Raw genomic sequence first — 25,665 nt, forward strand, 5'->3', positions numbered from 1 at the left:
TGTGCACTTTTTGCCATCTAGTAGAAACCTTTCTTTCTCAAAAGGCATTTTATTATCTTTAACCCTTCCTCCTATTGTTTTCTGCTGCTGTGTTTTCTGGTCTTAGCTGTTTTTTTATGTTCAGTCATGTCAAAATCTTTGCTTTTCTTGTGTTAAACAAGTTCTAGGTTTTATTTTTAGGTATATGTTATAGCTTTATACACTGCTTGCTGACTGACCATTTTCCAAAATATTCACATTTGAAGCTTGCACCAAACTATATAGGGAACGATAATTACGTATGCTGTCACTGTGTCTTCTTCCCTTCTGTGATTCAATGGGGAACTGAATGTTGAGCATGTCTGTTTCAGGTAATGTTGTTTTCCAAGGAAGGACATCCTGCAGGTTAGTGGAGTACATAATTGATCATCTGTATAGAAACAGGCCATCATGGGTAATAAAAGACAAAGTACTGTAACACACCATATTTGATTTCCCTCGGACCAAAAGAAGCACTTCTGTCCATAATCTGGTCACCAAAGCATCTCATAATGTTGTTTACAGCTGAGGTATTCTTAAAATATGCTGAGAACATGGACAATTGGGGAGGGGCTCTACTTTAGTAAAATACAGTTTAAGTCAAGGATGTTGAAACTCTTTCAGCCTGAGGGCTAAATTCCATTTCGGAGAAGCTCTCAGAGGCTGCATTTCCTGGTGGTCAGAGCCAGAGGTGAAGGAGGTAGGGCAAAAAATACCAGCATATTATGACTTATAGCTCTTAGTACCTGTACCTAAGCCTTAGGAGAGGCATTTCAACCTTTCAGAATAAGAAAAAACTGCACAAAAACTGGGAAACCACCAATCGTTTGGGGGCAGGGGGTGGGGGCAGCGAAGGGGGTAATGGCCATATGGGGAGCCCCAGGTTGGATGGATTTGGCCCCATGCCTGAGGTTCCGCACCCTGGTCTAAGTGGCCTTGCGGCTTAGTATCTCTTGAGAGAAAGCATCCCAAAAGGCACTTGGTAGGTGGTGAGGGGCAACCTTAAAAGCTATTACTTTAGGTAAGACAAATGATACATGAGAGTAAGGTTGCAATATGAGGTGCTGTATTTATGTTCAGGGGGTTGTTGAAAACCTGTAATTTCCCCCAAGCTGGAGGAGGTGGCCAGTGAAAATGCAGAACAAGTAGAGCAGACATAATAGAGTGCTGATGTTTTTGTTGAAGAAAGACAGAAAAGGGGCTAAGAGAAAGTAATGTGAAACGAAAAGGCATGTACATTTATTGATTGGCAATCACAAAAAGAAATTGGGTTGAATTTAGACAAAATTAGTTGCACTTAGATCCTATTAAAATCAATGGGAAAAGTTAGTAATGACTGATTTAAATCCTACTGATTTCAATAGGACTTACGTCTGATTAATGTAGTCCAGAACCAGTGCATTGTCTTAACAGGAGGGGGGAAGAAGCGTGCTCAAGTCCATATTCATTGCATGAGTGATGCTGTCTAGCCATCTCATCCTCTGCTGTCCCCTTCTCCGTTTGCCTTCAGTCTTTCCCAGCATCAGGGTCTTTTCCAGAGAGTTTTCTCTTTGCATTAGGTGACCAAAATATTTGAGCTTCAGCTTCAGGATCTGTCCTTCCAATGAGCAGTCAGGGTTGATTTCCTTTAGGATGGACTGATTTGACCTCCTTGCAGTCCAGGGGACTCGTAAGAGTCTTCTCCAGTACCACAGTTCGAAAGCATCAATTCTTCGGCGCTCAGCCTTCCTTATAGTCCAGCTCTCACAGCCAAATGTTACTACTGGAAAAACCATAGCTTTGATTAGATGGACCTTTGTCGGCAAGGGGATGTCTCTGCTTCTTACTATGCTGTCTAGGTTTGCCATAGCTTTCCTCCCAAGGAGCAAGCGTCTTTTAATTTCATGGCTACGGTCACCATCTGCAGTGATCTTGGAGCCCAAGAAAATAAAATCTGTCACTGCTTCCATTTCTTCCCCTTCCATATGCCAGGAAGTGATGGGGCCAGATGCCATGATCTTCATTTTTTTAATGTTGAGTTTCAAACCAGCTTTTGCACTCTCATCTTTCACCCTCAACAAGAGGCTCTTTAGATCCTCTTCGCTTTCTGCCATTAGGGTGGTATCGTCTGCGTATCTGAGGTTGTTGATAATTCCCCCAGCAATCTTAATTCCGACCTGTGATTCATCCAACCCGGCGTTTCTCATGATGTACTCTGCATAGACGTTAAATAAGCAGGGCGACAATATGCAGCCTTGTTGTACTTCTTTCCCAAATTGGAACCAATCGGTTGTTCCATGTCAGGTTCTTATTGTTGCTTCTTGACCCTCATACAGGTTTCTCAGGAGATAGGTAAGGTGGTCTGGTACCCCCATCTCTTTAAGAATTTGCCACAGTTTGTTGTGATCCACACATTCAAAGGCTTTAGCGTAGTCAATGAAGCAGAAATAGACATTTTTCTGGAATTCGCTTGCTTTCTCCATGATCCAGCGAATGTTGGCGATTTGCTCTCTAGTTCTTCTGCCTCTTCAAAACCCAGCTTGTACTTCCGGTAGTTATCAGTTCACATACTGCTGAAGCCTAGCTTGTAGGATTTTGAGCATAACCTTGCTGGCATGTGAAATGAGCACAATTGTGCGGTAGTTTGAACACTCTTTGGCATTGCCCTTCTTTGGAATTGGAATGTAAACTGACCTTTCCAGTCTTGTGGCCATTGTTGAGTGTTCCAAATTGGTTGGCATATTGATTGCAGCACTTTAATAGCATCATCTTTTAGGATTTTAAATAGCTCAGCTGGAATACTGTCATCTCCGCTAGCTTTGTTGTTAGTAATGATTCCTAAGGCCCACTTGACTTCACTCTCGAGGATGTCCGGCTCAAATTCAGTGAGCATGCTATCATGGCTATCAGGGACATTCAGATCTTTCCTGTATAGTTCTTCTGTGTATTCTTTCCACCTCTTCTGAATCTCATCTGCTTCTGTTAGGTCCCTGCCTTCTTTGTCCTTTATCATGCCTGTCTTTGCACAAAACATTCCCTTGAGATCTCTGATTTTCTTGAAGAGATCTCTAGTCTTTCCCATTCTGTTGTTTTCCTCGATTTCTTTGCATTGTTCATTTAAGAAGGCCTTCTTGTCTCTCCTTGCTATTCTCTGGAACTCTGCATTCAGTTGGATATATCTTCTCCCTTGCTTTTTGCTTCCCTTCTTTCCTCAGCTACTTGTAAAGCCTCATCAGACAGCCACTTGGCTTTCTTGCATTTCTTTTTCTTTGGGATGGATTGAGTTGCTGCCTCCTGAACAATGTTACGGACCTCCGTCCATAGTTCCTCAGGCACTCTGTCTATCAGGTCTAATCCCTGAAATCTATTCCTCACCTCCTCTGTATATTCATAAGGGATATGATTTAGGTCATACTTGAACGGTTTAGTGGTTTTCCCTACATTCTTCAATTTAAGCTGAAATTTTGCAACAAGAAGCTCATGATCTGAGCCACAGTCAGCTCCAGGTCTTGTTTTGACTGATTGTATAGAGCTTCTCCATCTTTGGCTGCAAAGGACATAATCAATCTGATTTCGATATTGACCATCTGGTGATGTCTATGTGTAGAGTCGCCTGTTGTGCTGTTGGAAAAGAGTGTTTGCTATGATCAGCGTGTTCTCTTGGCAAAACTCGATTAGCCTTTGTCCTGCTTCATTTTGAACACCAAGGCCATGCTTGCCTGTTATCCTGGTGATTTCTTGACTTCCTACTTTAGCATTCCAGTCCCCTATGATGAAGAGGACATCTTTTTTTGGTGTTAGTTCTAGAAGGTGTTGTAGGTCTTCATAAAACTGATCAACCTCAGCTTCTTCGGCATCAGTGGTTGGGGCATAGACTTGAATTACTGTGATGGTGAATGGTTTGTCTTGGATTCATACTGAGTCTGAGATGATTCTATCGTTTTTGAGATTGTACCCCAGTACTGCTTTTCCCACCCTTTTGTTGACTATGAGTGCTACTCCATTTCTTCTCAGGGATTCTTGCCCACTGTAGTAGATATGATGGTCACCGGAATTAAATTCGCCCATGCCTGTCCATTTTAGTTCGCTGATTCCCAAGATGTCGATGTTCAGTCTTGCCATCTCATGTTTGACCACCTCCAGCTTACCTTGATTCCTTGATCTTACATTCCAGGTTCCTAAACAATATTGTTCTTTACAGCATCGGATTTTCTTTTCACCATCAGACACATCCACAGCTGAGTGTCCTTTCAGCTTTGGCCCAGCTGCTTCACTCTTTCTGGCGCTACTTGGAAATACCCTCTGCTCTTCCCCAGTAGTATATTGGACACCTTCCGACCTGAGGGGCTCATCTTCCGGCATCATCTCTTTTAGCCTTGTGATACGTTCCATGGGATTTTCTTGGCAAGAATATGGGAGTGGGTTGCCATTTCCTTCTCCAGTGGACCACCTTTTGTCAGAACTCTCTGCCATGACCTGTCCGTCTTGGGTGGCCCTGCACAGCATAGCTTATGGCCTCACTGAGTTACGCAGGCCCCTTCGCCACAACAAGGCAGTGATCCATGAAGGGGAAGATGAGTAGTAAAGAAGGGCAATAGAGAAAATAGTACCTGCCCATCATACTAGTCACATTCTTGACCATTATTATTACATCTTCTTGTTCCATGTCACATCTCTCGCCTATCTTTTCCCCCTCTGCTTTATAAATTTATTTTCTCTCTTGCCCTTCTTTACTACTCATCTTGAGAAGTAAAGAAGGGCAATAGAGAAAATAAATTTATAAAGCAGAGGGGGAAAAGATAGGCGAGAGATGTGACATGGAACAAGAAGACGTAATAATAATGGTCAAGAATGTGACTAGTATGATGGGCAGGGCACATCAAAGAAATCTTCAGGGGCCCTTCTCTGAAAACCCCTGCCTTTTCAGTGCTGGCCCTTCGTTGTGGAGTGTTCTCCCTGAGAGGCTTGACTGGCATCTTGTGATCTTTTCAGTGTCAGGTAAAGTCCTTTTTTTCTCCCAGACTTTTTAGTTCAGTTTAAAAAAAACAGTGTTAGAGCATTTGAGATCTTGAGCTGCTGCTGGTTTTTACTTTGGTTGTATTCTGTTGATGTTTTAAACTTGTTAAGGTTTTTACATTATGTTTTTATATTGTATGGTATTCTGTGATCCTCCCAGAGAGCTTTGGTTATTGGGTAGTATAGAAATGTAACAATAAATGGAGAAAATGCAAACATTGAGAAGATAGATCAATAACTGGGCAATAATGAATAGTTAAAATTGACCACAGTAATAACTGGAAGAGCAAATAAAGAAGAGCAATTGTTGTAAACCACCCAGAGAGCTTCGAATATCAGGCAGTGTAGAAATGTAATTAATTAATTAAAATGAAAGAGAAAGTGAAGTCTCAAACTCAGAAAAGAGACAGAGACCTATGGGGGAATAATAAGTAACAGCAAGCTAAAGAGGAAATGGAGGTAGGACTACATTTTGATTATCACTTGTTCAGCATAATACTTTATATCTAACAGGAGACACAACACAGAGTGGTGCTTTCAAAGGCTCAGGGCACCATATCGCCTGTTAATTCTTGGCATTTGAAGGATGAAATGTGATAGGAAACTCTTCTTTGGCAGGTCAAGCTCTTCAACATGGCTATTTAATCTGGGCTTAGCCTCTTTCAGCCTTTAACATTCTCTGTCTTCCTAAATTTTCTGTTTTACGTATATATCACTCAAACAGTAGTCACTTTTATTATGACCTTTGCACGGAAAATCATCCATTGAAAACTAATATTTACACAAGCTAATCCTTGCAAGACAGTCAGGATACTGTCAATCAGCTCATCAAGATTCAGCTTTAGAAAAACTATCTCTACATCCTAATTAAAATTAAACATATGTAAATACTGTAATAAAATTTTAACAGAATAACATTGGAAATGAATACTTAAACAAAGAATTATGAAGGTTTCTGTGAAAATGAATCAGTAAGAAAAAGGGCTGTTCTATGAATAGCATTGTGACACAGCTTTTCAGAGAGACCAATGTATTTTCTTTCCTCCCCACCCCCCTTGAATTTGTATTATTTATATACATTCTGTATGTAATTTTCTTCAAGTCATTTGCATAAAGGTGAATATCCTAACAAGATGCTTGGAAGATAAAATTATCTGCTGTGCTGCTGTAACATTTTGTTCAGCTACCAAACTCATTTTAAGATGGGATTTAGCATGGAAGAAAATACGTTATTAATTTTTTTTTAAATAGTTTTTGCGCAGAGGAGCAGATGCTGAACCCTTTTACAGAAAACAAAGCATGGCTCAATCTGTTAAAGAAAAAGGATGAATGAAATTGAAAAAATGTTCAGCTAATCTGGCTTTGTACTGGCTGTAACTATTTGTTTAGCAGAGGATACACTAATCTATTTAAACCAGAATACTGGTGAAGTGGGGATCTTTCTGCTTGAATATAAGATGTGGGATTGAAAGCTTAAATCTTAGCGATTACAGTGAATATAATGTTTGCAAAATCCAACTGACTTAGATATTCAGTGCCTCATTCATACATTAACTGTACACCTTGTGGTTACTGCCACTTTAGTGAAGAATCCTATTGCTGAACTCAGCCCATTGTGTGGATCCTATTTTGTGGCAGTTGTGATGTTTGACAACACATTTGTAGAATGACAACACCGGGGCTAAACTGGTATCCATATTCAGTAAATAGTCTCCAGTTCTATTGTCAGAATCCCTTGGTCCTCTCCCTTAGCAATCACTCACTCCAGGATACCAGGCTTCAGGCTCACTACTTTATTAGCCGGCCAGGCTATTTACAAATGCAAATCCTTGGAGACACTCAGGCTACAAAGGAAAACAGGTACTCCACACAATTACAAATATCAGTAGAGGAGCCAAGTGGGAATTAGAGACGTTGCCTGCAGTTTGAAACAAGAACTTGCTAGCCAGAATAACTTAGGGGGGAATTCCCCTCCCTTTCAGTTGTGCCCCCCTACGTAAGCTATCACACATAGCCAACTGGGTGGAATGTCTGAGCTCCACCTCTAACTTTTCCCGCTTTGCTCTGCGCCGGACTCTAGCATCCTTCAAGTCACAACTCACACTCTCCTCCTCCCCCGAGACCTGAGTTCTCATGGAGGAGGAAAGAGGGGGGGGTCTTCATGTAGAGCCATATGTGTGCCAAAGTCCTGAGAAGAACACCTATCCATATCTGAGCTCACTAGCAAGGGAGCCTCCCCCAGTTCTGGCTGTTTCCATTCAGAGTCTGAGCTGCTAACTATTTCCACACCCTCAGAATCATTCCTGACAACTATTTCTCTTTCCAGATATAGGGTTTTCAATGTGGGGAACCCAAAAAAGTGGAGGTCACCTTCCTTAATTTGGGGTATAGGTTAACTTGGACTATTCTACATGCAGCCTATAGTTTGCAGTTCAAAATCTGAACCTTCAAATTTCAAATCTTCAGTCACTGTCTCACACTGCATCACAGAAGAATTCCCTCTCCTCTGTCCTGGAGAACTCTCCATAGTGACATTTTGTTTAATCTGGATAAAGTTATTAACGAACTATGGCTTTTATTTTCTTTTTCCAATGGACCAACATGGCTACCTTGGATTCTTGTGCATTTTGGCAAATACTGAATTTAACCACCCCAAAGAGGGATCTTAAATCTGGAATAAGATTATTTTATTCAATCTGAAGATGGAACTTGACTTTTGAGGGTTAGAGGCCCTTGAACCACTAGGTAATACTACCCAATTTGGCTTCTATTGACTCTTTACCTAGTACATCACCTAAAATTAATCCAGCTTTGCAATAAAAGCTACCATATTTCTCTTTGTTTCTGTCCTCTGCCTCACAAAGGACCTGTGTGTTCTGATTAGTGCTAGAGCCAGATCTAACTGGTAGATTATATTTAAAAAAAAAAGGGGGGGGGGACAGCCATTCTTGTTTAATTGTCCCAGAAGCCCTCAGTGCAACCTGGAATCTATTTTGCATCTAGCAAAATCTAATCAAATTCTGTGCCTAGCACTTCCTGCACTTCATCTTGAGATTGCTACAAAGTGCTGGTTTCTGGGCTTCAACATCATGCCCAGCCTTTTCTCTATCTCCACCCAATAAAGGTATTATGTGTACTGGGGTATTTTCTTTTCTTGGTGTCATATAATTTCACTCGCATATGTTCTTGATGGAAAATGAAGCCAACCTTTCCACTACATTTCTCCGGTTTGCTAGGCACAGCTTATAAGTACAGTGTACCTGGTTTGTTTGTATGAGGGAAAGAGGAAGGAAGGAGAAAAGGCTGTTTTAGAATTTATAAAACGCAGGCATATCACAGGTATTAATGAGAACTTTCTCAATTTTCAAACTTTAAAAAAATGGTGTGGGAAGATAATTGTTATTGTTGTAATATTTTTTATTGAAATGAACATTTTGGGGAGGAGGGATGAATATAAATAATGTATTACAGAGCAGTCCTAACCTCCTCTGAAGGCCAACTGAGTGGAATTAGTATGGGGCAGAAGTGCCCCTCTGCTGCTGGAAAGGAGCTCCACCAGAGAGGCACTACATCCACTTCAGAGGGCCCTAGTACCCTTGCAGAAAGCTTAGTGCAAGTAGGATTGCTGCTGGCAGTAGGACCTGAAAAAGGGCATTCCAGGGGGCGGCCATGGATCTGCTGGATTCAAAGCCTCCTCATTATTATTATATTTATTTATATCCTGCCTTTTCCCCAATACTGGGACTCAAGGCGGCCATTCCCACACCAGGCCCCCAGTTCAGGGCCCTTCACTTATATAAGCCTGGAGCTGGTGTGGGCATTTTCCCTCTGACTGAGTTCAATCAGAGGGGAGGGGAAAGAACCACTGGGAGTAAATGGGGGGATGCCACCTCCACCTCCCAGACACAGCAAGCTGGCAGGGCTTGGGAACTGGTGGATTTCCTGCCATGGACCTCCCCACACAATTTAGGGTTATTCTGTTAGCTGGTTTTAAAAGGTGGAAATAATGACTGAATCAATACTGCAGTTGATTAAATTATATTTGACCTGCGATGGTAGAGGAAGGAAAGAATGAATTGATTTGCATGTGATAATGACTAGAAAGCAATAAATACAGAATCATGTAACTGGAAGTACCTGAAGATCATCTGTTCCAATGCCCTTCCTCAAGTTAAGGCAGCATCTTCTGCAAACAGGAATAAAGGTCACCATATAGATAAACTTGGATTGAAGGAATAGGTAAGTGGGCAGAACTGGGTGGATCATGAAGTGGGTGAATCATGTCCATGTTTTGCACGAGTAAGGGAAATATACCTGAATCCAATTTATTTAAAATTTCAATATCATCTGAATTTTTTTTACACGTTTATAGATTTTCTGAATTGCATCTGTAGAAACAGATATGGACATTTAAGCTCGCAGCCTGATAATCACATTTGTGTTTTATAACCATAGGCATTTTGATGTGTTAATGAAAGTTTATCACAAACTCTGAATTGTTTTGTATTTTTCCTAAAGACATCTTTGTGATACTGTTAGTAGCCTCCCTCTCTTAATTTCCCTATTAAGAATAAATCTCTGTGACCTTTCCCCTTTATGAACTGTTGAATTCTGCTTTTATTTATGTAGCCCTGAAGTTGTGAAGAGTGAGCCATATGGTGAGAAGGCTGATGTCTGGGCTGCAGGATGTGTCCTCTATCAGATGGCAACGCTCAACCCTCCATTTTATAGCACCAACATGCTCTCCTTAGCAACTAAAGTATGCAGATTTGCTTGATGAAACTAGACCACTTAACTTGTATATATGCATTTTCTGAATGCCCCTTTCCTCCTACGTTTCTTGAGAGAGCCTAAAAAATGTTCTTCTGATAGGGATGTCAGAGAATTTCTCCACGAATCTCGGGGAGGCCGAATGCCAGCGCATTTGGCCCCCCGAAATTGGCGGAGAAATGGTCTGCCCCCCAGCCCCCCCCCGGGATGGGACTTAGCTTGTGCAAATGTCCCTGGCAGTGGCCGCTTCGGCGGCGATTCAGCGGCGGTTTGGGGGTGGTGGCTGCGGCGGCCGGTCTTCCGACCGGCTGCCGCCACCGCCATTTCCAAATTAAAAAAACAAACAAACATGATAGGCTACGTAGATGTTTACGTAGCCTATCACGGCTGAGTGGAAAAAAACAAAAAAACCGTGCGTACGCAAATGGCGGCGCCCATGGGCGCCGCCATTTGCGTTCCTTATTTTGGCACATGTAGTCTACGTAAACATTTACGTAGACTACGGCAAAAATAAGGGGAACGCTATTTGCGTAAATGTTTACGTAGACTACACGTGCCAAAATAAGGAATGCAAATGGCGGCGCCCATGGGCGCCGCCATTTGCGTATGCACGTGTTTTTTTTTTTTCACTCAGCCGTGATAGGCTACGTAAACGTTTACATAGCCTATCACAGCTGACTGCAGGGACGCAAATGGCGGTGGCTACGGCCACTGCCATTTGCGTCCCGGCAGGACAGGATTAGCGGCGGGAGGGACGGGGCACCTCCCCCCCAGCCAGAATTTCAGGGGGGAGGGATGGGGTGCCTCCCCCCCGGCCAGAATTTCGGGGGGAGGGACGGAGTGCCCCCCCCCACCGCGAATCATCTTTCGGGTTCAGGTAAGTGACTTTCGTACATCCCTACTTCATACAGTGATGTTTCATCGCATAGGAACTTTACAGCAGTACCAGAGAAGCAGTTCTGATGTCCGCTGTTTTGGCATAAAGAATGGACCTAGTTCCCAGTGCTGGATCAAAGGAATGAAGGATCCTCCTGCTGTCTTGCACTGGTTCTGGAAATGAAACACTAGATCCTATGCTGTACTGGCTTCACACCTAAGAGTCTTGGCATTCATTTTTTTAATTTAAAATATTCCCTTCTTAGCTTTCTCACCATCCACAGTTCTTCATTCCCTCCTCCTCTATTTTTATGTGTGCATTGTCTGTGGCTCTCTAAATTAGGACATGATTTCACATCAGCCATTTCCACCATTTACTATCACTGAGCTATTACTCTTTATGGGCTAATAAAATGTTCACTGTTTTTTCAAGGGTCATTCTAAAAGGCTGTTACGGCCCTCAAAGTCTAGACTGGCAATCAGAATTTGCAAAACATAGCAACATTCTTGAAGGGTTTCAAATCAAGCAAATTCCAAATAACTTTCTAAAAAGCAGTAAAGAATATTGGTGGGTGTCTCAGTTCAAGAAATTCTACAATTCTTAGCTAATAGGTACACAATGAATAGCAATTTATCCAGCTAAACTCACAGGTATATGACTAGTAGTTTCTTCAGATTAAAATAAGATAGTTAATGTTTCTGATGAATTTTCGATGCATTTTCTGCATGGATATCACTTGCATGTAGGATATTCCTTGTACTCAGATGTACTTTGTAGTCTTTTCACACCATCATGTGTGAAAAGTGTATATGTGTCTGTTTCACTGCATGTAAGTGACATAGGTGCCTTGTGAAGTTAGGTTGATTATGTGATGTCTGCCATGCTCTTGAAAGGGAAAACAGCAATCTAATACATACATAACACAATAGCTTGGAGCCAGACTTAGGCATAACTAACTTGTTGCACTAATTTCAGTGGGCCTACTCTAAGCCTGACTAAGCCTGGATTCAACCCAATATTTTTTCTAGTTTTGACAGAAAAATATTTATTTTGCAGATTGTAGAAGCTGCGTATGAGCCAGTTCGAGATGGCACCTATTCTGAAAAAGTACCGGCCATCATTAAAAGGTAAGTGTCTTGGATAGGTTTGTAACTTCCTAGATTGTAGCTTCTTTTCATATTTATGAATAACAGGACAACTTGCTTGACTTGAATAACATTCATTGTTTGTCAGTTCTTTTTACTGTAAGTCACATATGGGCAGCCCATGGGCGGAATGCATGATCAGCAGAACTGTGGTATTCCCCACCCGCTTTTCCCTGCTATCCAGCTGTTTAGCCATCAGCTGTGGTCAGGAACAATTAGCTTATTCCCCACTGCCAATAACAGGAGAAGCAGTAATCTGTATCAGGATCACTGGGAGCGGGTGTGTGGAGAGGTTAAAACCTCTTCACCTCACCAGTGATCCAGCTGATTCCCGCTGCTGTTAACCAAGAGTAAACAGCAGTCTGCATTGGGATTACTGAGAAGGAGGACAAGGTTAAAGCCTTCGCCTCCTCTCAGTGTCCTGATATTGAGATCACTGCTTCTTTGCTACTATTAGCAGGACGGAAACAGTGATCTGTGTCAGGATCACAGGGGATGATGGAGACCCTTTAAACCAACCTTCCCTACCATGCCATCTCCTGATTTCAGTGGGCAGGGAATGGAGTTTTAAACCTCTCTATCCCTGTGTGCCAAGATGTGTATGTGTATTATGTTTGCGCGTTCATGTGTGCACACATGCGTGGCCAATGCCCCACCTCCCGGCATTACATGTGGCCCTCAAGGACACAAAGGTTGTCCACCATGCTCTAAGTGAGAGATGCAGTCAGAAATCTTGTTGTAGAACTCAAAAAATGTGACATGCCACTGAAACATTTACTAGTCAAAGTTGGTGAGGAAAAATCATAGTCTGTGATTACTTGAGATTCCCCAGCAGCAAAAGCTTCCCCATTCAGTTCAATGAAGGGGACATTTCTGAAAGCCCAAACAATGGAGAAGCTAGTTTATCTAGGACTGACATTGTTGTGCACACTGGAAAGTATGTGGAGCTCTAGGTTAGTGGCTCCGTGTTTCATCTAACATAAGGTTCAATGAAAAGTGCGAGACTAATAGTGCCATTACTCTCTCTAATAAAAAAATCAGGTGGTAAGTGATGACAGGATTGGAACCAAAATAGGGGCACTTAGAAACAAGAGGGAGGTCTTAGGGATATTTTTTTTTAAATGCTAAGGGGGCAGCACCTCCCCCAGAATAGCCTAATGAAGGCTGAGCATGCCCATTAAAAACCGGGAGAATGGAATGCCCTGCTTGGAGAGAATGGCTGGCAGGAATTCTGAATGGGAGCACTCCGATTAGGACTGCTCCTGTTCAGAGTCTGCACTGAAATATTTTGTTGCAGATCCCACTTCTAGCTATCTATTTTATTAGTAAAAATAATCTTGCTTAGTAATTAATGCACACAGAGAAGTGGTTACATGCAAATGGCAATTTACTATTTATATATAAGATACACCTCAAGCGACAACACATTTGTTGGCATTTGCAGTGCCTCAGGAATGAGCCTTTTGTCATCCTCTCTGTATGGAAAACATGGCAACTCCTTTGAAATTGAGATCTACTCCCTGTGTTCCTTCACAGCTGCTGTTGTAGAAACTGTTTTATCATTATTAAGAAAACTCAGGGCCAAACTAGCTGTGATATGCTACATTTATCTTAAGTATATGAGTGCCTGTATGTCTTCCCCTCCATAGCTAATAGTATTTCTGGAGGCAGGGCAGTTTGGATTAAGACTGTGATGTCAGGAGAAAGGACTAACCTTTCCTCTCTTGTGCTGTATCTCCATTCAAATCAGAGGGCCCTGTAGCTTTTTGAACAACAACAAAGCCGGGGGGGGGGGGGGACATTCATGTATCTCCAATGTCATCTCTAGCTTGGTCCTCAGGGACTTGGAAGTCCTCTGCAGTTGAGCATACAGGGAATCATAAAGTTCATACAGCAGGGGTACAGAACCTCCAGCCCTTTGGGGTTCCCCAAAAGCCTGCCTTTCCCCCCAACTACTGATCATTTCGTGGTTTCCCAGCTTTTGTGCAGCTTCCCCTGCCCCCATTTTTAAAGGTTCAGACGTCTCTCCTAAGGCTTAGTTACTGGGAGTAAGAGCTTTTAAGTTAAAATATCCTGGTATTTTTTGGTTTGGGGCCTCATCCTTTTGCCTTTGCCTTGTCTGACACTGGATTGTGCCCCCTGCAGGAGCTTCTCCAAAACGGAATTTAGCCCTTGGGCTGAAAAAGTTTCTGCATCCCTGTCACACAGTATAGTGGGGAGCCCAAGTTGTGCGCAGATGAAACGATGAACTTTTAGATAAAACCAGGGGCATGTTTCCATGCTATCGGCTTCACTTTGTTTGCAGCTTTGTTGTGATATTTCCCCAATCACATCTTCTCCTTTTCCTGTTTCCACAGTCTTTAAAGACCCATCTTATCATTTCTGTAGCCTGGGGCTCTGTACTGTTTCTACTGAGCTCTAATCAGATTATTTTCTTGATAGCTGGGTGGAGTCTGAGTGGAGACTGGGTTGGGTCTGATTACATCGTCAGTGTTCTCACCTCCTCACCATGTTTCCAGGACAATGGAAGGAGAAGCTAATGGAGGAGTACTGCATTTTTTAAAAAAGGAATCAGCTTTGCTGTGAAGGGAGGCTTTCCCCCTCTCCTCCCTTTCTCCTTTCCCCTGAAAGTCCAGATGCACCTGCATTTCAGGAACAACCCACATTGAGCACAATGGGAGTTACTTCTGAGTAGACACACATATGCTTGTGCTGGGAAAGCAGGGGGGAGAACGCAAAGATGGAATCAGCCCCCATTTTAACCCAGAGGACCTCATTGTCCACAATGGGAGTTACTTCTGACGAGACAGTAATGGGTTTGTTGTGGGAAAGAGAGCAGTAAACACAAAGACAGAAACCTGCCCCCATTGTAACCCGCAGGATATCTATAATGAAAGTGTGAAGTACTTTCTTCCTAAGGCAATTATTTGAAGCCTCGAGATTCTGCCTGGTCGCTTAATCACACTTAAGGAATTGGGCTTAAAAGTGTGCCATTTCAATTGGGGGGGAAACTCTGTAAGTTCTGATGTGGGCATTCAAAGCCAAGCCTCATTCAGCACAATGGGAGTTACTTCTGAGGAGACACTTATGGGTTTGTTGTGGGAAAGAGAGCAGTAAACACAAGGACAGAAACCAGCCACCATTGTAACCTGCAGGATATCTATAACGAAGCTGTGAAGTACTTCCTTCCTAAGGCAATTCGTCTGAGCTTTGAGATCGTGCTTGGTCGAGGTCCTGCTTGGTCACTTAATCGTACTTAAGGAATTGGGCTTTAAATTGTGCCATTTCAATTGAGGAGGAATCTCGGCAAGCCTCATCAACTGCAATGGGAGTTGCTTCTGAGGTGGCACTAATGGGTTTGTTGTGGGAAAGAGACCAAAACCAGCCCCCATTTTAACACGCAGGATCTCTGTAAGGAAGCTGTGAAGGTAGGGATGTCAGAGAATTTCTCCACGAATCCCTGGGAGGCCGAATGCCAACGCATTCAGCCCCCTGAAATTGGTGGAGAAACGATCCGCCACCCCCCCGCCCTTATTAGCATTGCCCTTATTTTCGCTGTAGTCTACGCAAATATTTACGTAGACTACCCGTGCCAAAATAAGGAATGCAAATGGCGGCGCCCATGGGTGCCGCCATTTACATACGTGCTTTTTTTTTTTTTTTTTCAAAGTCAGCCGTGATAGGCCATGTAAACATTTACGTAGCCTATCACGGCTGACTGCAGGCCAGGGATGCAAACGGCGGTGGCTACAGCCGCCGCCACTTGCATCCCAGGCTCCCGGCAGGAGAGGAGGTTTCACGGCCGGAGGGACGGGGCGCCTCCCCCCCGGCCAGAATTTCGGGGGGAGGGACGGAGCGCCTCCCCCCCACCACGAAGCAAGCTTCGGGATCAGGTAAGTGACTTTCGTCCATCCCTATGTGAAGGAGTTACATCCTAAGGCAATGGACTGAAGCCTCGAGATAGATAATCGCATTTAAGTAATTGGGCTTTGATATGTGCCTTGTCAATTGTGGGGCTTCTCTGTTATTTCTCTGGTCATTGAGAGGGCAAGCCTCATTCAGCACAATGGGAAAAAACACACCTTGACTGGGGTCATGGGCTGTGTTCTAGTGCTTATTTTCAATGATGTTTTAAAAGTTGGGTCCTCAGCATCCTGCTCCAAAATGGCAATGAAACTTCCAGAAAGCAGGGAGGGAAAGGGCTGAGTCACTGAGGGCAGAGCGACACACCTACAAAGGCCGGGCAACACGCCCCATGGGCAGGACTATGATACTGGACCCAGTGTGATTGTGGAAATTGATCAGTAATGGAGCCACAGTAAGCTGGAAAAGTCGGACTATAACCAGTCTCAGAAGAAGTGTTTTTTCTGCATTAAAATGTGGGGCTAGTGCTGAATGGCCATGACGTCACGGAAACACAGAGACCTCACTGCGCAGCCATGTTAGAGTAAATCGCTGGTGGAAACACAGCCCAGCTTTATATGAATGTATGCTGATCATCATCAGTACACATCGAGAATATGATTACAAAAGGTTTATAATATAATGATGTGCAAGGCTGAAAAGTACGCATTCTGATTCTGAACTTGGGTTTTGTTCACATACCAGTAAGCATTTACTCGGCTCTTGTTGAAAAATGTATCTATAAGAGGGGCAGGCGGCAGAATCTGTTGGACATGAATATCGTCCTTACATACTGGCTTGAAACAAATAAAATCAGTCAATTTATTGATCCAGTCAGCAGACCCGCAAATAAAATCAGTTATTGGTCATGCGTATATGCATCCTCATCCACTTGATGTTCGGCTGGCATTCTTTAAAAATGGAATGCAGCTTCTAGTTCAGGGTGGGAAAGTTCCTAAACATAACAGATAGATATGGCTGAGAACCAAATTCTATCTGTTCTCCCTGTCACCACTTGATCTCCCAACTAGGGATGGCGGAGAATTCCGCCACGGATTTCACTGAGGCCGAATGCACTGGCATTTGGCCCCCCGAAACCCATGGCGGAACGGTCTCCCGCCACCCCGCAGAACCCCCCCGGAACAAAACTTACCTGGGGTGGCGGTGGCTCCGGCGGCTGGTCTTTCAGCTGGCTGCTGTGGCCGCCATTTGCATCCTGCCAGGCTGCCATGATAGGCTACGTAAGTATTTACGTAGCCTATCACGGCAAAGAGCAGGGACGCAAACGGCAGCTGCTACGCCGTTTACGCTGCTGTGTAGCAGCCGCCGTTTGTGTTCCTGCTCTTTGCCATGATAGGTTATGTAAATACTTACGTAGCCTATCACGGCAGCCTGGCAGGACGCAAATGGCGGCCACAGCAGCCCGGCTGCAGCCGGAACTCTGGCTGCGGATGGCCCTGGCCGGCAGCTCTGCGGAGCCGCCGTGGAGCAGAGCCGGCCAGGGAGGATTCTGGGGGGAGGGACGGAGCGCCTCCCCCCCCCACCATGAATCACATCTGCGAAAAGGTAACTGACTTTCGTACATCCCTACCCCCAACCCTCATACATTTTTCCTTCCAGCTTTATACTTCTTTTCTCACACCCCTAGTCTGATCCAGAATTTCTAGAGACTCCCTGCAACATTGGACTTACATGAAGAATTGCTTGCGTTATTCACTTGATCTTTCCTAAGAATTAAATTACTTTTGGAACTTGGTTGAGCTTTGACTGTAAACACTAGCAAAGTTTCTGATCTTTTCCATGTTGCATTCTTGCTCATACCTATGAAAATTTGTAATGAAGATGCTGAAGTCAGTAACTGGCTAGGCTTTTCTGATGTCACTGATGTTTTCAGAAGGCCTAAGCTCCACTGTCTGCCATTGGCCGAGTTGCTCTGATATTATAAAGGGGCATTAGTAACTGGGGGTAATCGAAATAAGGAGCCTAGGAAAGAAAAATGGAAATGGTTCAGAGCAATGAGGAGAAGAAGAGAATGGAAGGTGGACTAGTCTGAAAGGGGAAGAAAAACTGGTAGAGAAAATAAGCAGGGAGATGCACATGGCCGGAGGATGGGAAGTTGAAAGGACCTTATTTCACATACTTATTCAAATGGGGCAGGGGCAAGTCGGTATTATGATCATGATCTGCCATAAAGAATGCTCTCAGACCTCTAGTATATCTGTAATGATCTGAAGTGTTCTTTCAAAAGAAGCATGGAATTGGCTGATTCCATTAGTATTTACTTGGTGTAACACTGAGAGAAATCCCATTCAGTTATCACAAGTGATCTTTCCAGCACTTTGCTGACAACTTACAACATAAGATGAAAATAGATAACAACATGAAAAATGGAAATAAGCTTTATTAGTACAGAAAATGGGATGGGTTTAGTTATGCATAGTAGTTATAAAATAAACCTAATAATGATTACTATGATTTATTTCATGAGGAGAATTTCTAAAATGAAAATTATAACAAGTTTTGGGGTTTGTAACTCAAAACAAAGTCTGTACAAAGTGAAGAAAAAGCAACATCATTAAGAGTGACTGTTACAGTGGAGACCAGACAAAACGTCCTGTTTCTGTAAAATAAATAAATAAATAAATAAATAAAGCCCTTACCTACTAAAGAAAAAAGTTAGCAGGGTTGTTTTGGTCATCCTGGTTCCCTGGCTTCTAAATGGCACACATGGCACACCAGGAGATAAAGCTGTCACAGTTCTGGTTACTGCTGGCGCAGACCGGATTCCAGCTGTGTCTCCTTGGTGATGGACTCTTTTACACTACTATCTGATGTGCTTATGTAGCAGCTCATAGGATCAAGCTCTTTAGGAAATACCCTGACATTCAGGGTATTTCTGAATGCCAGGGTTCCAGAATTGCTTCTTCCCCTAAAGAGTCTCCTCTCCCCACCTGTAAGTTTGCGGTTCTTCTAGCACAGTTTTTGCTACACCGCTTTGAATCATCATCCTTTTTCTGGTTTCCAGATAGAGTAACAAGAAAGGACTGGTAATATTTCTTTCTCTCCCTTCTTTTACTCTCTTTTCCTGCTTTCTCTATGCCCTGCTGCAGTTCCCTCTTCCTTCTCCTTAGAAGCCAAAAGCCATACCAGGACAGAGGCACTACATACCCTACAATTCTTCCCACCCTCTATTGGGAAAATCTTTAAAACATTTACCGTGCAAAACTTATGGAATGGTGCAAACAAGGCTATACTTGGTAAACGTCCCAGAAAAGAGATGAGTTTCTAAAAGAATGTACACAAGAATCCTGTCTTTGCAACTGTTCTGGGATATGTCCTTTGGCTTGACCTCCCAAATCTACGTGCATAGACAGACCATCTAGAGTGGCCGGGTAGCTGGCCAGATGGGTGGCTAATAAATCTAATAAAATAATTACTTCAATCCATCCATCCATCAATCAATCAATGTACATCTCATTGGTTTCAGTGGGACTTCAATCTAGGTAAGTTTTGGTTATCATCATTCTAGATTGCTTTATAGAGTTTTTTCCCCATAGGTGCTTGACCCCTGATGCAGAGAGTCGTCCTGATATAGTAGAGGTCAGTTCAATGATATCAGATGCTATGATGAAATATTTAGAAGGCTTATCAACCTCCCAACTTGTCTTGGAGAAGAAACTGGAACGTGAAAGAAAGCGTACTCAGAGATATTTCATGGAGGCCAATAGGAATGCCGCGACATGTCACCATCACCTTGCTGTATTCTCTCAGGTAAGTAAATGTATTAAGGTTATTTTGTCACACATAATGCAACCCCTATTATATGAATCCAGTGATTCATTGGGCCAATTTACCTAGCTGGAAATGCAGAAATACTGTATGTATGGTGGAGCATTGGCCTGCTCTCATGCTTGTCATTTGGATGTGACATAATGTTTACATCAGGCTATCAAGCATACATCTGTGTACATAGTGCAGATAAATGGCTGTTCAAGTTCAAGAAGAGAGAAAACTTCACATGTGCAGCCACCAAAGTGCTTCTCTGTGTCCAACATTGAACAGAACTGTGGTGGCTGCATGTGCAACTCTGGTTCTCTCAGTTAGTGGAAACTATCACCAGCTTTGGACACCGAAACACCAAATTCTCCTCTTCTTAATTTGGATCTAATAACATAAGCACAGTTACATTTACAGAGCCACATTGCTAACTAATAAAAGCATACAATCAAAGTTGGAAAGGATCAAAAACTAAATCAGCCTGTCTAAGTCTGGTGTCTTGCTGTACCAACATCATTAATTCACTTACAGCAGGGGTGGGCAACTTGTGGCCCTCCGGATGTTTTGGTCTACAAATCCCAAAATCCCAGAACATCTTGAGGACACAAGTTGCCCATCCCTACCCTGCAGATTAAAATACATGGTCCAGATCCTATGGTATTCCCCAAGCACAAGTTTGAATCAGCCATGTTTTTATACAATGCTGTGTTAACAGAGTTTCTAAAAAGCTTTAATAGAAGCTGAAGGAAATTAATACTGTTGCTAGAACCTTGCACCTAGACTGGACTTCTGGGAGCCACCTGTCAAAGGAAATGGTTTCTATTTTCCTTTGCAGGAACATTACGAGAAGTCAAGTCTCAGCAGCAGTAGCAGTGGAGCAGCCAGTTTAAAAAGTGAATTTTCTGAAAACACTGATCTGCTGACTGAAAACTTCCACCCGTCCTCTGGAAAAGATGAAGAGAAAACCTGCAATGAAACCCTGTCTGATGATAACTGCACTTTAGAAAACTCAGACAAAGGTACTGATGAATGAGTTAAAAAAAATTCAGCACTTCTAGCTGAATTTGGATACAAAGGGTCATGTCTACTTTTAATTTTATGCACAGATGTCTTCTCAGAATTAGATGATGAACTGGACGTATCAGATACTTCTAGCAGCTCTAGTTCAAGTCCTCTTAAAGAATCAGCATTTGGTAAGTTTCTTTAAGCAACAGTTCTAATCTCCAGTATTGTTAGTTGGAAGTTCACCAGTTGATTTTGAAGTCGGGGCAATGATTGAATAATTTTGATATATGCACCTGAGCAGGTATTGAGACAGCATGGAAGTATGGTGCTGGTCCTGGATTTTGGAATGGTGTTGAGACAGTCAAATAAAACAGCCTCAGGCAGAGGGAGAAGAACCACAGGATTCAAATATCAGGCAGCTAAGATCAACAACAAATCCATGTGAAGCAAATTCATATGAACATATGTTCTAAGATTTAACTGTTGCCATTGTGGTAGAATCCTTTTCCTATATTTTTTCCAGCCCCTGCAGGGAGACAAGTGACAATAGGTTGGATCCAGCAAAACACCCTGCATGAGTTGGATTGAGAGAAGTTTCCTCCAGGTACTATAGATGTAGTTTGAGGTGAGCCCTGATTCACAGTGGCTGGGTTCAGACAACACAATAAGTATGAGTATGGGCTGTCATTGAACCATGGGTTATCGTGTTATCGGAACCCAGCCGTGCTAACAACCCATATTAACCATGAACAACCCACAGTTCACAACCCAACAACAAACCATGATTTCTCTTCATGGTTTGTTCATGGTTAACAAACCATGGTTTGTTAGCGCAGTCGGGTTCAGACAACATAACCCACAGTTCAGCAACAACCTACAGTTCAACGACAGCCCACACTTGACCCATACTCAGCCCTTCAGTGTAGATTATCATGTTGTTTGAACCCAACCAATGGCATTGTTCTAGGAATATGGAAGTTACACTGGCCCTCTTCATGCATTCTGTCCTGCATTATCAAGGACCTTGATCATTATCATGCAGGGTGTTCCACCCATGTTCAGAACTTCCCTACAGACCTTAGTGCTTAGCACGGCCAGACTGGGGATGTCAGGGGGCAGGGCCAGTATGAACTGCCCTGTCTTTCCCCAGGTTTAGTTCTCACAGGTTTGAAAGAATGCATGAAGAGAGTTTATACTGAAGCAACATTTATTATAAATAGTATCTCAGCATATTTCAGAGGCCCAGGTGGCAGCTTTGCACATCTCCTCCCAAGAGGCACGGGACTGAAGGGCCCATGCTGGGGCCATCCCCTGGTAGAGGTGCTGTTGCTCCTGCAGGTGGAGAGGACTGCAGTGCCTTATAGGCCTCTGCTGTGCAAGCCTTGATCCACTTAGAAATGGTGGGAGCTAGTTTTTAGTTCCCGCCTCCTTAGCTCCCCCTTCAACTCGAGTTCCCCATTCTTCCCCAGTCTTAATTAAAGAACAACTGATGGCATAAGTAAACTGGAAAGATCATTTTTCAGTTTTGAAGAATAAGATTGCCTATTTCACAGCAATCCCAGCTTCCAGTAATGGGTTGATTTTGTTTCGTTTTGTTTTAAAGTGGGAAGGGTAGGTTACCTTGGTGGGTGCCAACAAAGACGTCCAGTTATATTGGCACTTTCAGGCACCACATTGCCTACCCCTGGTTTAAAGTAACCATAGTTCTCAGTTCAGATAAAATGAATGACTGCAGTTAGTTGAAAACAGAAGAAAAAGCTTCAAAAAGGGAAAGGAAGAGGAGCACTCGAACCTGAGGCTTTTGCAAGCTCATTTCCATAGCACCGAACTATGATTATTGTTAAATCCGAACATAGCCAAAGGCTGCTTAGCTTGAGAACTGCAGAAAGGGTTCTGTTGGATTGTTATTATTTTTGCAAAACATTTTCTTGAAAAAATGGAATAAGAAAAAGTAATGTGAAATACAGAACACTGGTGGACAAAAAGTCTTGTAGACACAGTCCCAACGCTTGGCCTAGAATGCTTATATAGATCACTTTGAGTTTCTGAGCTTTCACATTTTAAAGATTTTCCTCCCCAGGGGTGAAGAATACAGAACTTGCTCTTTTTAAAAAGAAAACTGAAATTCTGAGGAAAGGTATAAGTTCTATGATGAAAACCAGTTTGCATTATTTGCAATATGATTATGGTCTTGTGAAATCCCATCCTTGGGTACAAATCACATGGGATATAAATTCCTACTAGGAATACTTTAAGCTGACTCGGTGGGATTGCCCCCTTTTTTCAGTCAGAATGACATATTTCAGATATATTAATAATCTTTGGCTCTCTTTGGCTCTCTGTTTCACCCTTCAGTACCAAGAGATTAATTTCATGGTAATTTCTCTAGTTGCCCAAGGTAAAAAAAAAATAAGTCACTTTTTCAATCCTTGTAATGCCTCTTTAAAATTTTGTAGTATTATTTTGGAGAAAGTGGCAACTCCCTTTGAAATCATCGACTGTTTCTCATGTCAGGTCTGATCAAGTGGGTCCAACACCTTTTGTGACAGATAAATTGTTTATTTTTGTAGTTTTAATTGTGCTATTGATCTATACAGTAAAAAAACCGACATTGTTTGAAAGCCATCTATCTCTTTGCTGAGACTCTTTACTTCCATTGACAAAATCTAATATGGTCTCACTAATTGCCTGCAAACTCATTAATTTTAATTAGCATTTCTAGAACTTTAACACTGCAGGTCTACAAAAACAGTTAAAGAAAATCACACATTTTAGGTCACGTATTGTTTTAGCTTAAGATTGAAGTATTGAGGGGCCTGACTATGTACTATATACTATCGTCCTGTAATGTAGGGTGATTGTATGGCCTCATTTTATTTCCCTCTGCTTTCTACTGCCAAGAAACCCTCCTCTACACCATCCTTTATGCTCCTTTGTCAAACTGTCTCTCTTCTGCTTAGATCAAGGGTTCTCAAAGTTTCTGTCCCCAGGGCCCACTTGAGAAAACTGAAGGTGACAAGCCCACCAGTCATAAAATGGTGACAGATGGAGGCAGAATTTGGCATAATCAGCTGGCAATTGCTGATATCATTTTATATTGGTCTCTAATACCTATTTGAAAATTGCTTAATTCTTTGCCATAGCTATTTCCTTGTAGCAGGGAGTTCCATAACTCTGCTTTCCTCAGGTTAAGTACTGATGTTGGCTTTGGAGGCATTGTTGCTCAGCCTCCCCATTTCAGAAAGAATTTGCTGCTCTAATTTGCTTTTAAGCCTGGTTTTCCAACATGGTGCCTATGGGCATCAATGTGCCCACCAGGTTCCCTGCCTCTCCTGATTTCAATTTTATTTCTTAAGATTATTTTAAAATATTTTTTGAACTGGGCAATTGCCAAGCTGCAAAGCAAAGTGCTGCTCTTTATTTGGGTTCAAAAGAATGGTCTTGTATTTTGGAGTTCAACCCTCTGCCTCTCCCTCGTACTTACGTTCTTGGGCTAGTTACTTTTCTATTAGTCTCACCAGTTTGCCTTCTGGGAAACAAGTGTTTTGTGACTGGCCGTTCCTGCCACGGCAGCCATTTTATGAATGAACAAGCCCCTCCTTTGTAGCCATTTTGTCAGAGTGCCCATGACACTCTTTCAAAATTCCAAATGTGCCCACCAACACCAACAATTTAGGGACCAGTGCTCCAAGTAGAGAAAACTATTTTGTATCGTTGTCGTCCCCACCCCCCACTGCAACATGACTCTCAAAGTCTTCTTCTTGCCCATCTCCTGTCATTTCTCTTTCTTCTTCTATCACACTTAAGTTGTACCTGTCCCATTTCTGCCATCCCTGCTATGAAAGTCAGCTCCCAACCTTACCAGGAATAGTTCTGTAGCTCAAAGACCAGGAAGATCATTCTAGCAGGAGAACTGTCCAGCAGAGAGCACAGTGAGAATGGTGTTGCTTCAGTAAGGACTAGAATCCAACCGAGCAGCTTTATAGGGAGTGCTGATGCCCCGCCTCTTCCTGGCGTGTCAGTAGGGCCCTATTCCAGAGCATTCCTCCTCCTCAGAAGGGCTCAAAGATAGTTGTTGTGCTTCCAGATCAGCATTACGTCTCCAGCTCTGAGCTTCTATCCAGACCTGCTGCCACCTTTCTTCATGAGGTCCTGGGGATGAACCTGGTGGGCCTGAAGCAGGGGAATGGGACCAGTCATGGTGTTTAGGTTCCTTCACTACCACAGGCTCCTTGAGTAGTGCACCGCTTCCAGTGATGGTCTTGGAAAGGCTGTCAGCATTCTTTGCCTTCCCTTGACTCTAATAACCCCAGGATCAGCCACAGGATCCTTCTCCGCTTCCAAGGTCTCCTCAGGTTTTAGGGCTGTCCTGAAAGTGGTAGGACATGACAGTACCCTCTCCCCAACTGAGAATTTTTTTTATCCCTCCCTCCTGCTGCTTTTACATTTACTTCTTCATGAACTCTGTGCATCACACATTTGGGCTCTGTGCCTGCGATTCAGGAAACTTCTATAGCTGAGGAATTTTGGCAGGAACCCCTCCCACACTGTCCCAGTGTGCACATCCCTAGCAGGTTCCTGCTTATTCCCTCAGTTCTTCTTCAGCCACCATTGTGTGAGCCTCATTGGGAACACTGTCTGGAAGACTGCATTTTTGGAGAGTTGTGGAGGTTTTATTCTTCCTTTTTTCTTATTGTATTTCTCTCTTTACTATTATTCCTTTGTTTATTTTAGTTCATGATCCCTTTTTATGATCATAAGGTCACCTTTGAGGCATATGGCCTTGAAGGCACCTTCTTGCAAGTGTGTGAGGTGCAGCAGTAAGCTTCCTCTTATGGATGGTCATTCCCACTGTTTGTTGTGCCTGGGTGAAGGGCACTTGGGGGAAACCTACCCATGCTGCCAATCCTTCACCAAGCAGGCTCGGCACAACCGTGCAGATAGACTCCAAGCAGAGCTTTGGAGTGCATTAGAGGCAGTGGTCTTGCCCAAGACAAAAATCTCTGCCCCTTCTTCTGGATCTCCAGTTGCCTCTCAGAGTACTGCCCAGCCAGCTACTGCAATGTCCCCAGCTTGGTCTTTACCCATGACTTGGGTTGACCCACCAACTCCGGGATGTTAGCTTGCTTTTCCAGTTCCAAAGAAACTGGGGAAGAAAGCTAGAACACCAAAGTC

At 43.0% G+C, this 25,665-nt stretch overlaps 1 protein-coding gene across 2 annotated transcripts in view; it reads left to right on the forward strand.

Annotated features, from left to right (window-relative positions):
• Positions 1 to 25,665, forward strand: part of NEK10 (NIMA related kinase 10) — a 135,376-nt gene that overhangs the window by 65,180 nt on the left and 44,531 nt on the right. For both annotated transcript variants that reach the window (XM_084858297.1, XM_084858298.1), the window contains exons 24-28: positions 9,643 to 9,772; positions 11,717 to 11,787; positions 19,266 to 19,479; positions 20,321 to 20,504; positions 20,592 to 20,678. In XM_084858297.1, coding sequence (XP_084714423.1) covers positions 9,643 to 9,772; positions 11,717 to 11,787; positions 19,266 to 19,479; positions 20,321 to 20,504; positions 20,592 to 20,678 — 686 coding nt within the window. The remainder of the gene's footprint in view (positions 1 to 9,642; positions 9,773 to 11,716; positions 11,788 to 19,265; positions 19,480 to 20,320; positions 20,505 to 20,591; positions 20,679 to 25,665) is intronic.

The sequence above is a fragment of the Heloderma suspectum genome, chromosome 5, assembly GCF_057233095.1.
Source record: "Heloderma suspectum isolate Gila_16-S chromosome 5, 16-S_ref, whole genome shotgun sequence".
Lineage (NCBI taxonomy): Eukaryota > Metazoa > Chordata > Lepidosauria > Squamata > Helodermatidae > Heloderma > Heloderma suspectum.